The sequence below is a fragment of the Zeugodacus cucurbitae genome, chromosome 3 (genome assembly GCF_028554725.1).
Source record: "Zeugodacus cucurbitae isolate PBARC_wt_2022May chromosome 3, idZeuCucr1.2, whole genome shotgun sequence".
NCBI lineage: Eukaryota > Metazoa > Arthropoda > Insecta > Diptera > Tephritidae > Zeugodacus > Zeugodacus cucurbitae.
The window spans coordinates 71805334-71823494 of NC_071668.1; the positions used below are offsets into that span (position 1 = coordinate 71805334).

General features: G+C 30.8%; 1 protein-coding gene across 1 annotated transcript in view; it reads right to left on the bottom strand.

The window, feature by feature from the left end:
- Window positions 1-18161, bottom strand: part of LOC105218649 (gamma-aminobutyric acid type B receptor subunit 1) — a 343997-nt gene that overhangs the window by 80811 nt on the left and 245025 nt on the right. The window contains exon 5 of the mRNA XM_054226814.1: window positions 1299-1515. Within this exon, the coding sequence (XP_054082789.1) occupies window positions 1299-1515 (217 nt within the window). The remainder of the gene's footprint in view (window positions 1-1298; window positions 1516-18161) is intronic.

Below are 18161 nucleotides of genomic sequence, written 5' to 3' on the forward strand. Positions count from 1 at the left end.
AAAGATCTTTCTGAGATTTTAAACTGTGGAAAAATATTTTTCGCTCCAGATAAGATCACTCTTTCAGGCTACGTCATTCTTCCGACTGGGCAGTTGAATTTCTGGATAAGATATTTGAACCCAGATCATAGTTTTGGATCTGGTGAGTAGTTGATTGAGAGTAGTAGTTTATAATGCTATAAGCTTTGGATACTCTGAGCATTCAGTTCAGCTTCTTTAAAGAATGAACCTCTTACAGTGAGAAGTCTTGTAGGATTCCACATTCTAAAAAATCATGACAGAAGGTGTCGTTTTCAAAAAAGTTTCAACATTCTTCTAAAATTTGCATTCGATCATCTAACGGCAGGTTCCGACAATGAGTATTGTGTTGGATTAGATCAGAGGGTTCGAGGTACATGGTCATCTGTTACTTTTTGGGTTTGTCGGAGTTATTGATTGGATAGGTATTAAACTTTCCGTCCACTATAGCAGGTCTTCTGTTGTTTTTAACTGGTGAGTAGAGCTTGTCGGATAACGTCAATCTGCATATTCTAAGGAGATGTTTTGCTTTTAAGCAGCTGTCTTTAGGGATGATTTTGGATATACAATAATTTTTTATTACCAATTGGCAACCCTTTAAAGAACAGCGCACGGCATGACAGAACGTGCGAGAGGATTAGTGCTCGAAAACGGAATTTACTTAGCAGGTAAATTTCAAAAAAAAAAAAAAAAATAGCTGAGCGCAGTCTGAAGGTTAACTATGCGCTTTCGCATTGAAGTTAAGCATCATAAAAAACAGCAACAACAAATTAAAGTTAATACAAAGGGTCGTAAGTAGAAAAGGATAAAGTGGAAAATGTGACAAATCAATTTAGCGCTGAAGGTATTTCGGGTAATTTGTCATGCCAACAATTCTAACGAGTGGGGAGGAGAAGAGCGGAGTGGCAAAAAAGTGAAATGGAAAGTGATTGGGCAGCGCGTTGTTAGGGAATTAGTAGCTAATGGTTTAGTGGCGATTTAAGGACACACTTTCACGAATGCTTAATTGCGTTTTGAGTGAGAGCGTAGAGAGATAGTGAAAGGTAGGTAGAGTTAATGATTTATTTTTGTGGCATGGAGAAATTTTGAGTTTGAAATGAGATGAGATTTAATTATAATGGTGTTTTAATTAGTAACAGCCGTATTAAAAATATTTTTGTAAGGTAGAAGGATTTATTATATTTAGATTAGGAGAGATTTTAATTTATTTAAAATTTATTTAATTTAAACATTTTTGAAAATTTTAATTTTATTTTGAAAACTTGAAGCTTGTTACTCACCAATAAAAAACCACACATGCGCTCTTCCATATAGTTGTTGTTTGTACATTTCGCAGAGTACACGTCTCGCGGCCACCACATAGAATAGGCCGACAATGATGCGAGCATCTTGTCGACGTAGGTTGCGTACCGCATCTGTTGGATCGGATAGAAATGATTGTCTTGTGACGATTTCGACGCCCGCTTCCATGCAACGATTTTCGAGATCTTCAACGGTCTGGAAGAAATAAGAAAATTTTATATTTTAGTAAAGGATTACACAATAATGGAGTCTTTGTGTATAAAAGTTTGCCAAAAATATTCCAATTTCAAAAATTTTTAAGTATTGCATACTTTTATAAACTATATATTTCTATTTTAACTGCATTCCATATAAGTTAACTCAAAATGTGGCATACTTTTATGCGTCATATATAATTTTGACTCAAAATCATGCAGTTAACTTTTGCATACTTTTAAGCGCCATGAAATTTCGAATTTAAATAGAATCTGGCAGTTTAGCTTTTCACCTTTTCCTTCTTTTATGCTTTAGTCCTTAATTTTTCTTACAGAACAATAAATTATTTAATTCTTTAATAGATATGTTAACTTTTATTTCTATTGAACTACTAAATTTAATAAAGTATATTAGATACTTAGAATCTATATCAATGGCAGTCAAGATCTCATTGATATCAATTCCCTCAACACATAGCCAAGCATAATCTATCAATTAATATGTGCCAGCATCTATTCAATTGAGGATTATTGAATTACGCCTAAATGTATGCTTTCGGCATTACTTACAAAAGCAGTTATGCGCATTGAATACGATTACATGCTTTCATATTTGCCAAGTCAACAAGTAAAGGGATTTATTTATATGTATATACATATACATATACAAAGATTACTAAATTATATCGTATAAATAGTACGACTATTAGTTCTATTAACTACAGTAAGCTGGCTTCAATTGTTCATTGTCAGCATTGGGCGCCTGCGGGTATGCTTTTCACTTGCATAAACCTGGTTTGTTGTTGAGCTTGAAATGTTTCAATTTCTTCAATCTGCCAGCTAACAAAAGACTAGGCAATTATGTAACAAAACTAAACAATACTGCAATAGAGATAAGAGAAATTGTTAAATTTGAGCCGTAAAGTAGGCAATGCTTAAAATGCATAGTATAAAAACAGTCAGATAAGTGAAATGAAGTGTGTTTTCTGAGTACTCCATTCATACTCAAAAAACAGAATTATAATTATATTGTGCTTTGAAGTTTTGAGTATAGGTATATACAGGCACGGACATATAAATAGCAACAGTTAATAAATTAGAATTATTAAATTAGAGAATTTGAAATGTGAGAAATGGATAGATTCTATGACTTTGATTTTGAAATCGGATGATATCTCAGGATACTGAAAATAGTAAAATTGATTATTTAGACCTTTCTTTTTATTCGAAGGAAATTTAAAAGTGAGAGAGTGAGGGAAAGAGGTAAATGGAGAGAGGGAGAGGAATATAAACAGCGAAAGGGCAAAGGAGAGGCGCAGTAAAAGAGATAGAAATGGGGAAAGGCTAATAGAAGAGTTAGAGAAAGAGAATGAGATAGAGGAGAATTGTGAGAGTGAGATTTAGAGTATGTGAGCCAATGATAAAAATGAAGGGGACAGATGGTGAGTGAAGCAAAGAGAGAGAGGGAGAGCGAGAGAGGAAAAAGGGAGCGAGAGTGCCAGGGAGATTGAAGTAGAGTTTAAGTAAGCTTAGTTAAATTTTATCGTAGACTATAACTAGAGAGGGGGATATTTCGGTTTTTAAGTAATATTTCGTCGAAAATCCTGTTTTTGTTCCGGTTTTTCAGTTTTTGACTTCCGCGATCACATTTAAGCTCAAAATCATGCAGAAAATATGATTTGATTGAAACTCCTACGATCGACGAGGTATTTAATTAAATTCTGACGAACTATATATTTTCCTATATTTAGGCTAAAGATATAAGAAAAACAAAAAATATAATATTTTTTGGATTTTCAAATTGTTTTTTTTAATTTTTCTAAATTTTTGGTTCCAGCCAACATCTCCATTCTCCTGCCCATAACTGTGTGAAAATAAATTCCAAAATAATATTACAAGACTATATTTCACACTCACTTCTAGTCAAATATAAAGTAATATGAGATTTGCGACACTCTTTAACGGCTGTCAAAAGTAGTCGAGCAGAAGTAGCGCAGCATTCCCAAGGATAACGCCTTCAAATTGACAGTTGTGCTGGCGAAGTCGAGTGAAGGCTTCAAAGTGAGAAGTTTATAAAATATTCGAAATGAAAGTCACACACACACAACTATAAACAGAGTGCCAAATACACAAATATTGTGGTTGTCTATGAGCGATTTTATGTCTATGCCTCTGTGTAGTATTCCGCAATAGCAGACTCCTCTTTTATGGAAATAAGGCAAGCGTAAAACTACCCATAAACTCGTAGAAATCTTTATAATTTCCAATGCTTCAATGCTTCGCAAGCGTCAAACGCCATAGATGTCAGGCGTAAGCGTGTGCAAAAGCTGTAAGATGATACCAAAAGTACTTGCTATTTTTGACGCAGCGTACCACTTGTGTCCGCCAAGCTGGTTACCAAGCTGTAAATACGAGATGGGAAAAGTTGAGTGAAAGCTGAAGGCTGCATGTCGAATGCCGTAGCCTTCAAGTGGTTTAGGAAATGGTAATGGGAAATGGGACTAAACTGTTGACGCGCAGCAAGTTTAGAGAAATATGGGAAAAAGAAAGCTTTATACACAAATAAATGTATTTTCGATTTTCTTTTTTGGTTATGCGACTCACTTCAATATATATGGAGATTTCGTTGCGAAATTGAAAATATCGGTACAATTTTGTGTGTTAATGCATACGAACGTTTGACTGAAGTTAAACTTGCGTTTATTGTAAAATATATTTACGCTGATATATGTATGAATATAAGTTATATGGGTTATTATGTGTGAAAAGGGTTTTTGTGAGCGCAGCATAGCATATTAAATTTAGACTTGTATGAGTATCGAATTTTTGGTGTGGGTATATATATGCTATTTTAGAAGCGTATAAAAAATTAGTTATGTGATTTGGTGAAAAATATAAAAGAATTTTATTTGTAATGGAGCGAAAAGTTATAATAAAATTATAAAAACTAAATTTTCTATATATTTTTTTGTATTTTTATAAAATCTCAATTTTCAATTTTTTTTCATCATATAATTTTTTTTATAATTTTAAGTTTTACAAAATTTTTTGAATTATTAAAAAAAACATGTTTTTAATATTATTTTTTGAATCCATTATTAATAAAATATTTAAACAAAGAATATAAATTAATTTTTAAATAATTTCTTTTTAATGTAATTTTTAAAATTTCAAATATAAAAAAATTATGTTAAATATTATTTTTTTTTATTTCTTTCGTTTAAATTTTTAATTTTTTAATTTCATTTTTTTTTTAGAATATCCAAATCAAAAATCCTATATATAATGTATAACTAACTTTATTTGACACATTTTTATTGAACAAAAAATGATAGCGTGGCAACCCTGAAAGCCACTTTCCCTATAAAAGTCCTCATGAACTGTTTTTGTATGAAAAGGTAACAGTTTTAATGAAACGTTCAGTTAAAGAGAATAAAGGATAAATACGAAAATTGTAGCATGTTTTTAGGCGCTATATATATCATTTTGATATACGAACAAATTTTACGATATATAGTGATGTGAAAAATAATAGAGACACATGACACATGTCCCTATTATTTCGCACACTCAAAAGCGATTTTACTTCACAAAATGATCAACATTTTTGCTTTGATAACGGTTCTTTACTTCACTGACATCCCAGAAAACAATTGCATGTTACATTTTTGATACTTTTTTTTTCTTTTATTTTTAATTTTATTTTTTACCTATTTTCAAGCAAGTGACCCTATTATTTTTCACATGACTGTAGGTATTGTGTGAACCGAAAATGTGTAATATATATGTTTTTTTAATTTCATAATATTAATTTTTTTATTTTTTTAGAAACTATTTTTAAAGAATTATATAATTTTTTCCAATCCATTATAAATCATAAAATACTAAAATAAAGAATATAAAGCTTTATTTAATTCTTAAATATTTTTTTATTTAATTTATTTTTTAAAAACAATATATTTTATTTATTAATTTTTTTTATAAAAATTATTTTTTTAATTTACTTTATCCATTTTCCATTCGTTTCTAAAAAATTTCATATAAAATGTATAACAAAATTAATTTTTCACATTTTTATTGAAGGTAAAATTATATGGTGGCAACTCTAAAAGCTACTTTCACTACAAAAAGTCCTCATGAACTGTTTTTGTATTTGAAAAAGCAAGAGTTTGAATTAAACGTTGATTTAAAGCGAATAAAGGAGAAATCAGAAATTTAGTATACCTTTAGACGCTATATATATATCATTTTGATATAAGTATTGTGCGAACCGAAAATTTGTAATATATATGTTTTTTTAATTTCATAATATTAATTTTTTTATTATTATTTAGAAACTATTTTTAAAGAATTAAAAAAAATTATATTATTTTTTCGAATCCATTATAAATCATAAATTACTAAAATAAAGAATATAGAGTTTTATTTAATTCTTAAATATTTTTTTAAATTTAATTTAGATTTTTTTTAATAATATATTTTATTTATTTATTTTTTTATAAAAAAAATTTTAAATTACTTTATCCATTTTCCAGTCTTTTCTAAAAAATTCCATATAAAATTTTTAACAATATCCATTTCCATACTTTTATTGAAGGAAAAGTGATATGGTGCAACCCTGAAAGCTATAAAAACTATAAAGAGCCCTCATGAACTGTTTTTGTATTAGACAAGATAACAGTTTTAATGAAACTTTGAGTTAAAGCGAATAAAGGATAAAAAAGAAAAATTTAGCATACCTTTAGGCGCTATAAGTAAACCTGCCATTTTTATATAGGTATTGTGTTAACCGAAAACGTAGAGTAATATATAAAATAAACATATTTTATATTTAAACGCCTCGAAGTCGAGTTTTGACTTTGTGTTTAAAGTTAGGTTTTGTGAAGTGCTCTACGGCGTAAGGCTCTACAATATTTTAACCCACTGATACTCAAAACGAATTCATCGAAATCAGCGTGGAAAGGATTCTATAAAGGTGCTTCTCGTAAAATTTTACTATATAATTAATTATAATTGATTTTGAAATTTTCATATTTTTTGTTCTTTTTTCGCTTTGCTTCTATAGAAAGTTTTTTGCTATGATACTATCTAGTATTTTTGTTTTTTCTTCATTGCTGCCCTATACTCAATTTTTAGTGCCCTTTTCATAACTATTCCACATTAAAATAAACCTTTTTAGTTTTCAATAGCATACTTTTAGGCGTGGAATCCTTAAAAATCGATTTAAATTTCGATTTTCTTACATTAAAGCATTCAAAACATTTGAAATTGTTAACCCAAACTACTTTACACTACAAACAAGCCGCATTTCGTTATTTGCTATACACTACCTTCTTGTTTACTCAAATAAATTGCTGTATCGTTATAAATTATACGCAGCGCTTTGTGTGTCTACGCGACTGCTGCTTTGGCTCGCCGCTTTGTCTGTCTATCATATAACCTTTATAACCTACATATATGTAATATTCGAAATATTCTTCATTTATTACATTTCCTCATGCGTTGCCGCTCGTGTGTGCCTTGTGCGTGACTAAATGTCCACATATACGCCGCTGATGTGCACACATTCTTCGGAGAATTTCAACTATAACATATTTTGTTTGCTCTTCCGCTTTCTTATCAAATTGCTACCTAAAGACGAGTAGTCGCTGTGTGAATTCATATGTAATGTTTATATAATTTTTTATAACTTAGCAACGTCTTGTTACACACACACTATCATATACACAGCTTTTGACGTCATAATCCAATTTTAAAATGTCGAAATGCGACAGTTGAGTGCTGCGCTTAGTTATGAACATCACTACCTGTGCATATTTATATTTATGTATGTATACACGTTTCCTAAGCTAATACGTCATATCCTGTTGCTGTTGCTGCCAACGCTCGCGCTGCTGCATAGTAAATCTTCGTCGTCGTCGTGTTGCCCCCAAGGTGTCTATGTGAATGACAATTTTCTCAACATGCCTTGTTATTCTATTTTACATTTTATTTTTTATTATTGTGTTAAAATTTTTACGATCACCCGGCGGCGGCGGGTAGCTCTCCGTGGAGTAGCGACGGCAGTACTAAGTTGGTTACTCATACGCCAACGCACACGGCAGGTATGATTTATGTTACTGGGGATGATGCTGTGTGTGTGTGTATGTGTATATGGAAAGGTAGACCTATCCGTTGTCTGCTAGTGAAGTGGCGTGTTGTTGCTGTAATTCAAGTAACTCGTTACTTGTTACTCGTTGAGTATGGATAGTAAATATTTCCAGGTCGCTACGCGCACTCTTGAAAATCTTCAGCCTTTTGAGAAACTTCTCATTTTTCATCATTTCATTTTCCAAATATTTCTTGTATCTAAAGTTTACTAGTTTCTTATTTAGCTTTGTGTTGTTGTAGAATGAGGTATTGTATTCAAGAAGGAGTTTCTTATGTCTACAAAAATATATTTAGAAGAGAGAGAGTAGTTCGGTTTTAAGGTTTAATTGAGTAATATGACTGCTGAGTAACCTCTTTAAATTGTTGTTGTTGTTGTAAGTAGAAAACTTTTTTCATGGTATCAATATGTCAAAAAGATAGGCCTACCAATTAGATATGAGCTAAATTGAGTAATATTTAAGGAGGAAAATGAAGCATGTATTTATGACTGAAGAATCGAAATTGCTACAGGTCTTGAGACTATCTAAACGACGACAGAAGTTTAAACTGGCCCTAAGTAAATATATTATTCATGAGCTATATGTAGGGCAATGGAGTGGTCCTGCGCAATCTGTAGTTCAACTTTTCTCTTCAACATATCATGAGCACTATTTGTGCAAGAAAGCCTAAAATTACTCGAATTAGTCATTTAAAAATTATTAATTCCATTAATTTATGTCGAAATCTAGTCTAATAATTAGTGTCTGTACGCTCTAATTCTGCGCAAGAACTTGGTTGAAAGCCAGGGAAAGCCTTGTTAGCCCTTTTATTAATTTATTCAAGTACTTTCTATTGCAAATAGAAATGGAAATCGGAAGAAACATGTTTATCAAAAAACTACCGATTTCTCGTGACCCTGAAGATGCGATGAAGTCCCATATATTCCGACTTGAACACTATAAGCGGCGAGTAGCTCTCAAAATAAAAAAAATCTAATTTTCAATATGAAGTCGGGTTACCATTACAACAACAACCATAAAAAACAAAATTGAGACAGTAAGTTGTAAAATTTGAAACAGAGGTAGCTATGCACCGAGATAGTCTCCTTGATTTTCGAAACATACCGATAACACTGTAAAGTATTATAACCCAAAGAAATTATGAAAAATGTTGCTATCAACTGACTTAAGGAAACTTCAAAAGAGTTTTTCTCAAACGACATTTAAAAAAAAATTCAACTGATTATTCTTGAATATATTCACTACACAATGACCTACGACTTTTTGTTTGATTGAAAATTGTCAATTTGGCATTAAAAAACAATAAATTTTTTACCTAAAAACAAAATTTTTATTCAGAACTACGCCATTTTGTTAATTTTTGCCATTTTATAGGAAATACGTTCAACTTTAATACCATTTTTGATTTTTTTTTAGTTTCAGCAACTCATTCGGTCGGAAACATGTCATGAAGACTGCACATAACTCCGTTATTTTTCAATATTTTTGTTAAAAAAAATCTTAAAATATACCTTATTATGCCCAAAAACATCAAAACACTCGTTCCAGTACTTTTTTTTTAATTCACCAAAATCGTCCAATTTTTCGTTGGTTACACTGGTATATCTCCTTAACAGATGATTTTAATTTTTTTCAGAGATCTACTTCAATTTATTTGAGTTCATTTTATATGCTCGACATCAAAAACATACATTTTTTATTATGTTTCTACAAAAATGTATCCTTAAAAAAATTTCATACATTTGCATTAGAACCACCCTGGTACACACATTTACACACATTTACACCAACTTTCCTTTCTTTAATTGAATTGATTTCAATTTTAAAGCAATTGGCTTACTACAACAGAGCAATATTTCCACCTCAAGCCATGAACAGTTAGTTACACACACACGTCATCGTTCACCAACGCATTCAAGCCCACAACAACAAACATAACGTCGTCTCATATGCATGCCTTACAAAGACAATATTTTATTTTCCACTCATTTGCCTGCGGGCGTTGTCGGGTCTTTTAAATTTTGCATAACTGAGATTTAAATTTTGCTTTGTTCCTTTCATTTTGTTTCGGTTGGAAGGTGAAAGTTGAATGTACTACGCTTTAAGTGGCAAAGTAAACTGTATGCTTGTGTGTGAGTGTGTCTTTTTAAATTTCCTCCTTCCATAACACATACAAGCATACACACACTCCTGCGAGCACATGAGTCTATTGACATCTTCTATTCGCCAATTCATGGCATGAACTGTAATTTACGAATCCTTTTTGCATGCAAAGGCGTCAGTATAGACGAGTTTAATGTGCTATCGTTTGCTATTGCTGTGATGCTTCTTCTTCTTCTTCTTTTTCATGCGCACTATGCGGTAAATGTATAAATTAGATGAAATGATAAGGATTTGTTATGCGTTCAGTGTGTAGGAAAGACATTTGGCAGCGATTTGAGTGCTTAAATCGAAATGAAAAAGATTTCCATTTTTTTATTACAAGAGCTTAACTGAGAATTGGAAGTCTTGAAATGACAAATTAAAAAAAAAATATTGTGGAGACTTCGAAAAATATAAATAAATAGCTCCAATTGGCTGCCGAAATAATAAAATTGTGCCTCGAATTAATTTTTAAAAGTTAAATAGTCGATTTCATTGTTTTCGAAATATGTGGAGACTTTTTGAAAATAATTTTTTTATTCTCATTTAAAACAGCAACTTGAACAGCAAAAAATCCTACCTATCCTTTCCTCATAATACATTTTGATTTTCACTGCACCTGTTATTTACATTCGCTATACCTACTCTCCACTCTTTTTCTTACCACCAATGCCATTCGGTTCCACCATCGCAGCGCTCTGATTGCACATTTCTTTTAACCTCATTTAAGGCAATAAACATTTACTTCTGTTCAACTGACATGACATTTGGGTAATAAAAAGAAAATGTTACGGAAATTGTATTTTTAATTTCCATCGGGAATTTTCCAACATTGTCTTGCTGACACAAGTTGTTGTAATGTAATCTTTTTCACAAGAACTGGGTGGGGTCGTGACAGTAAAATACGTATGATTAAAAATAAGAATTAAATCATTTTATTGGGTTTCTTTTTATGTGGGTATATAAAGGATTCAATTCAAATTAACTTTAAGCTCTAAATTGATTTAAAGAAAAAAATTCTTTGTAAGATGAGATTTTGTTATAAATATGTGTTTTATAAAGTATTTTAAACAAATTTTTATTTTCAATGATTCCGACATGTGTAATTTCCAATAATTTGGACCTAATTTACATTTGGAGACTTTCAAATCGCTTTAGAATAATAAAATCCAGCATTCTACGAACGTTTTTATGCTTAAATGAGATGTTTGAAGCATTTAGAATTTTTGGAGACTTTGGAATCGCTTCTGAATAATGAAATTCAGCATTCTGCGAACGTATTTATGCTGAAATTATACTTTTGAAGCATTTAAAAAATTTGGAGACTTTGTAGACTTTTTCAAATGATCAAAATTTTTTTTAAAAAACATTTGAGAAACATTTTCTAATACAGAGCACTTTGTAGACTGTAAATAATGAGCGTATTTAAGGCATTTAAACCTTAGCTTTCCCAAATTTTCAAAAGTAGCACGAAACTAGTATAAAATCTACATATAAAGCTGTTGGAGACTTTAAAAAACGGTTCAATTATGGAAAAATAAGCACGTTTTTAAAGATTATCATATATTGAGGACTTTTTATACATATATATTTTGTCGTAAAATATAGCAAATATGACATCTAAACTTTAGATATGATTCAAAATACTTTTAAATAATCTAAAAGTTGGTAACGGTATCCAGCAACAATAATATTTAAAGTGGAGACTTTTTGAAAAACTCAAAAACTTATAACTTATATTAACTAACATTTACAATAATTTTTGAAATTAATTTTTTAGTTGTGCAGTTTTTGTAGACTGTTTTGGATATAATATTTAAAACGCTTAACATATTTTTTTTCTTTCAAAATTATTTGGAGACTTTCAAAATTTAAAATTTTTATTTTTTGTGCACAACCTGCATTCTGTGCCTTTGATTGAAAAATTTCATTCCGGCAGAATTCCAAAGCCGTACCACATATGTATGTGACACTTGTCACAAGAAGAACCGTTCACATGACGTTACACACATTTTTCTACACGCGCGCAAGCTACACACACTGTTTTGCCTGCCAAAAACAGCTTTCGCCAAGCGCATCACACCAATAAAGGAGCAGTCAGGCGAGTTGCCGCCTCTATGACCTCTCAGCTGCTGAGCACTTGTACAGCTGACGCCACATTTGTCTGGCAAGCAATCGCATGCTTTCAGCAGCATATCTGGGTGCATTTTCTACCTGCTGTTTACCTGTCATTGCACGATTCAACGTTGCATGTCATGCTGCTACTGCTGCTGCTGCTTCTTCTGTGGCATCAACTTGTTTCGAGAATGCATGCATATGTGTCGTGCAGTTGGCCGCAGCTGAGATGTTCAGCGACGCATTCACATGCATAGAGAGAGCGAGAGATATGAAAATTTATTTCATCTGCAGACACACACGCAATACAGGTAGCATTTACTGACAGAGTATAAAAATACCTTTGCGTGCTATTTAAGGAGTAAACAAACAGTGTCTTCTTCGCATTTTGGTGCATTTCTATGCGCATAATTCAGCAAACTCGGCATATACAAAGCAGGTTGTGTTGTTGATTTATTTATGTGTGTGTGTGTGTGTTTGTCGCTGTGCAGGTTGTTTATCTTTGCGCATTTGTGTTTGTCACCGCTGTCATTTTTGTTGTCACAAGCACCACATAACGTGGCACGAACGTCTTTCAACGAAATGTAGATAAAATGCAAAATGAAAACATGTGGCATGTTTGTAGAGATCCGTTTGCGCCTTTGAGTAATTGAGTTACACTGCTGTTGGTGTGACTTACACGTCGGTGGTTTCTTTGGTAGCGTGTGTGAGTGAATGTATAGTTAGGTAACAAATAAAAAATACGTTTCTCATACCTTTCTACAAACATATGATGGAATAATATTATTAAATGCGTTTTTAAGTTCCGAACTACTGACTACAAATTAAAAAAATATACTTATTTAGAGTTTAAAGTGTGAAAATATGCATATTAATTAATCTTTTGTAAGTGGAGACTTTCGAGAGTTTTATAAAATCTTCATTATATTTATTGTACAAAACAGTGGAGGCATAATTTATGTATTTTCTTTAATTTTTGCGTAAAATAATATTTTTGAGAACTCTGATGGCTTTCTATACTAATATTTTACAAGTGGAGACTTTGAAAAATGGGTTGAAATTTGCAATATATACAATTTAGACGTAAAACTACTATGTGTATGTTAAAAATTACGCATTGAAAATAGTGGAGACTTTGGAGACTTTCGAAAAAATGTAAAAAATGTAAGTTTTCTACTCCTAAATATAGCTTTTCAGAATAATTTTATAAAATTGGAGGTATTTAAAGTTTTGTTGATTTGAAAATATTAAAAAAATCGCAAAATAAATATTTTTCCTTTAAAAAAACAGAATAAATTTCAAATAAAATGCATTCCATATACTCTCTACTTTCATTTAAATATCTCTTGTTTAAATAACTGCCGCATGTATGCTCACATTTATTATTCATTTATTCTAACACAGCCTGTCTATCATCTTTCACTATATAGTATTTCTAAATCATGAACGTATTTATTTGCTTTTATTTTTAATTCCACTGTACAACTAATCAAAACGATTTACAGTTTCAATGCATTATCTCGTCAGCAGACCAACCGCAAATTGAAAAACAATCAAGTGATATATTTTAGAAATGCAAATTTCACTGTTCACATAGTGCACATATAATGCAGTTGTTAGTGCTACTGTGCTTCGTTGAAATTGCAAATAAATTTGGTATAAATTTTGGAAATAAATAACTGAATATATTAACTGCTGCTTGCACTATTTATTGGTGCATGTGTTCAACCATGTGCATGAACGTAAATCTTTATTATATAATATATTATTAGTGCATATGTATAGTATAAGCAAACGGTGAATGGCTATTTCAGTGCTCTCGTAATGCAATAAATTCGATTGTCTGAAAACAATAACAAACTGTGTAATTGAAAGATACAAAAACAATTGAAAACGATAATAGTGTATACTAAACGAAATCGAGGACAAATATAGTGCTCACTATGTGGATGTTTATATATTTAAGTATTTAGAAATAATAATGCGATAGTAAATGGGAGAAATAAGGAAATAATGCGCTATTCTTCATTAATATTAATACTATTTGAAGTTGCCGTTTACCAATTTTTAAACAATCGACAAATATTGTGCATATATTTTGAAGGAACAAAATTTGAAAGCTTTCGTAGTTTGTGGAGACTTTGGAGACATTTTACTTTTGATATTTAAAGTGGCTAAACAGTTAAGCGGTTGATCTTAATAAGTTTTTTCGACACTAAACTGTTGATTATGCTAATTTTGCTTAAGTGGAGAGTTTTCATATTCAGTAATTATATATATTTTGATGTTCTAGTAAACTAAACTGGTAAGTCATATGTAATTTATGTAGTTGTGATAATTTAAAAGAAAAAAATTATAACAAACAAACATTTTATACTCTTTTTCGGATGGTTGGAGATTTCCAAATAATATTTAATACCGATTTTATATATGTTAAAGTGTGCAAAATGTGTATTTTGAAATTTTATAATTATTTTTAACATATTTTATCAGATTTTGCAATAGTGGAGACTTTGGAGAGTTTTCGAAAATTTATGTTTTTGGGTTTTAACTTAATTGCGCAACTTATTGACAAAAATCTTTATAAGCGCTGCTTGATTCATTCAAATTAGATTTTGGAGAGTTTTAAAAATATAAAATTTTACGTTTTCCTCTTATTTCTTAATATATTTATGTACAATTGTATCTTTAGTCTTACTCGTATATCCTCTTTGCGCTACACAAGCTACACAAACTTGCCGTATGTAATTTAAGAGACTGCGGCGATTTAAAAGAATTTATACTCCCATTAGCAAGATTGGAGACTTTTAAATATTATGTATTACCTATTCTACATATCTAAAAGTGTGCAAAATGTGTATTTTGAAATTTTAAAAAATGTTTTTAACCTATTTAATCAGATTTTGCAATAGTGGAGACTTTGGAGAGTTTTCGAAATTTTATATTTTTAGTTTTCAACTTAATTCCGCAACTGATTGACAAAAATCTTCAAAAATGCTTGCTTGATTCATTCAAATTAGACTTTGGAGACTTTTCAAAATATTCAATTTTTTGTTTTCAGGCATTATATTTGGTAATATGTTTTATGTAAACTTTTATTTTCAGTCGTACTCGTATATCCTCTACACAAGCTACACTCTCAAATTAAAAGTTTCATTTAATTCAGCCATCCACACTTCTCTCCGAGTAATTGCTATCGACAAATATTTTGCGTATATTTTGAAGGAACAAAATTTGAAAGCTTTAGTAGTTTGTGGAGACTTTGGAGTTTTTATTTTTGTTCTTCGAGGTAGCCAAATGTTTAAACGATTGACTTAATAAGTTATTTCGATAGTGTTAATTATGGTCATTTCGCTTAAGTGGAGAGTTTTTGAATGCCTTAATTGAACTTATTTTGCTGTTCTAGTAAACTAAAATGGTAAGTTAAATGTAATTTATGTAGTTGTTGTAATTTAAAAAGAAAAAATTATAACAAACAAACATTTTATACTCCTTTTAGATTGGTTGGAGACTTTCAAATAATATTTAATACCGATTTTATATATGTAAAAGTTTGTGAAATGTGTACTTTGAAATTTCAAAAATATTTAGATCATATTTGATCAGATTTTGCAATAGTGGAGACTTTGGAGAGTTTTCGAAATTCTACATTTTTAGTTTTCAACTCAATTGTGCATCTTATTGAGAAAAATCTTTATAAGTGCTTGCTCGATTCATTGAAATTAGACTTTGGAGACTTTTAAATATATTACATTTTACGTTTTCAGCCCTCTTAACTTCTTATTTCGTTATAAGTTTTATGTAGGATTTTCACTTTAGACTTCCTTTTATACCAACCACACATGCCACACTCTCCATTTAAAAGTTACATTTAATTCAGCCATCCACGCTTCTCTCTCCAAATAATTGTTATGAGATTTTATATTTTCATATAAAATTTCTCAATTAATTATTTGTATTTCATTCCTTATTGTTACACAAAATTCGCAAACAAAAACAGTAATTGTTGAAAATTTAAGCAAAACAAAACTGTGGAGCGCAAATACAACAACAACGTAAAAACGAGTCAACAATCATAACACAAAATTTACTTGTACATATTTAAATATTCATTTGGTTATTTGTAAATAAAAGCAAATTTCGAACATATGGCACTCGCACACAAATACAAATACAAACATTTATGCAAATATTTAACTGTTATGCGCTTATATGCATTTACATATGCTCAAATTAAAACACATTTATTCTTGTTGTTGCTGTTGTTGTTGTTGTTGTGCACAAATTTTAATAAACATTTTGCAATTGCTAACTTTGCTAGTTTTCACTTTAATACAGTTAACTGTGTGTGGCGTTGCGGTACCACTATGTGTGGCATACAACAAGGCGTATACGTAACTGCTGAATGTGTAAATCGTTTGCAGGCGGGCAATACATATGTATATTCATGTAGGTGTGTGTGTGGCTGAAAATGCTGACTATCGTCGATTTGAATTTGCGTTTTAAATTTGTTTACATGTTTTCGCATTAAAAGGCAAAATAATCAAATTGTGTTTTAATATTGATCGATACATTTAATACGCACGATTATGCACAAACGTTACAGCGCGGTGTAGGAGTGGTCGTGGAAGTGCAGCATGCATGCAATGCGAAATTGCTTAATATTTTCATAATGCATTTTCGCTAAACCGATTTACATATGCAATGTGTTGAGAAAAACTTAAATTGATGCAATCAGTAGAGAATGGAAATTGATGTTTTTGAAAGGGAAATTCAGATGAAGTTACTGTGCCGAATTTAACAATAAAATATATTTTTATTACAAGCTCTTTGTTAAAAGTTATGCTATTCAAATTTTTTGATACATTTTTATAATAATACCTACTATATAGTTTTTGGATTTTTTTTGGGAAAGACTAAATTATCACTTCACTTAAAAAATGTCAGTAAATTGATAGGGTTTTTCTAAATCGATGGAACACATTGAATATTGCATGTTTTAAAGATCTTTTACATTTTTGATACTAAATTTATTATTATACAATTGAACTTCCCTAACTCGAATCACCATAATCCCCAAAAAAAGTTCGACTAAGAGACACTTCCGAGTTACAGAAGTAATTTGTATGATATTTTATTTCTATTGCCAATCCAAGAGTTCGAGTTGTGGTGAACTTCGAGTTATAGAAGTTCGTGTTATGGAAGCTCAACTGTATTTATAAATATTTCCGATATCGAAGATTATACAACGAGTGTTTATTTTAGTTATATTTCACCTCTTTAGCATGCAAAAAAAACTTATCGTTAGAATAATGACATTAATTTTTTTTTTCAATAAACTGTCATAATTATAATATGCGCCTAATTGTATGCTAATTTTTTACATATAATTATATATGGCCTACATTTAGGCTGATACGTTGGCAGTGCATAACAAATAGAGGGAATTAATTATCAGTTTCGTATTCTAATAATCCATATTAATATTATAAATGCGAAAGTAACTCTGTCTGTCTGTTACTCTTTCACGCCTAAACGGCTGAACGGATTTTGATGAAATTTGGTATGGTATAACCTAGAAAAGGTCATAGGCTATAAATAATCACGCCATCGTTCTTAGGGGGTAGGCAGTAGGCAGATAACTAAATTGCGTTAGTGATTTTTAGTCGTTTTTGTTAAGACTTTTGCTCTTTCACGTCTAAACGGCTGAACGGATTTTGATGAAATTTAGTAAGGTAATAGATGGTTACCTAAAAACGGATATAAGATCAAAATGATGACGTCATCGTATTAGACTTAGGGGGTAGGAAGCAGGCAGAAAACTGAATTGAGTTAGTGATTTTTTTTTTGGTTTTTGCTGGGAATTTTGCTCTATCATGTATAAACGGTTGAACGGATTTTGATGAAATTTAGATGAAATAAATGAGTGTTTAAAAGCGTCATGTAAAAACGTTTAGTCTGTCTACAAAAATGAGAGTGCAACTACACAATGATGTACAATCTGGACAATATGCTGCTGCTCTTCTTAAAATTGGAGAAGAAGGATGGTAATGGCATGATTGTATTGGATCGTGAATTCTGCAATGTTGTGCATAATCCAGATGATCTAAATAACTTCGCCTATAGCGAACTGCTAACTAATATGAGGAATAGAGAATGGTTATATGAAAGAGAAATTTTAGCGTCGACGAATGAAATGATGGGACAGATCAACAAGCAAATTATGTCACGCGTGGGAGGT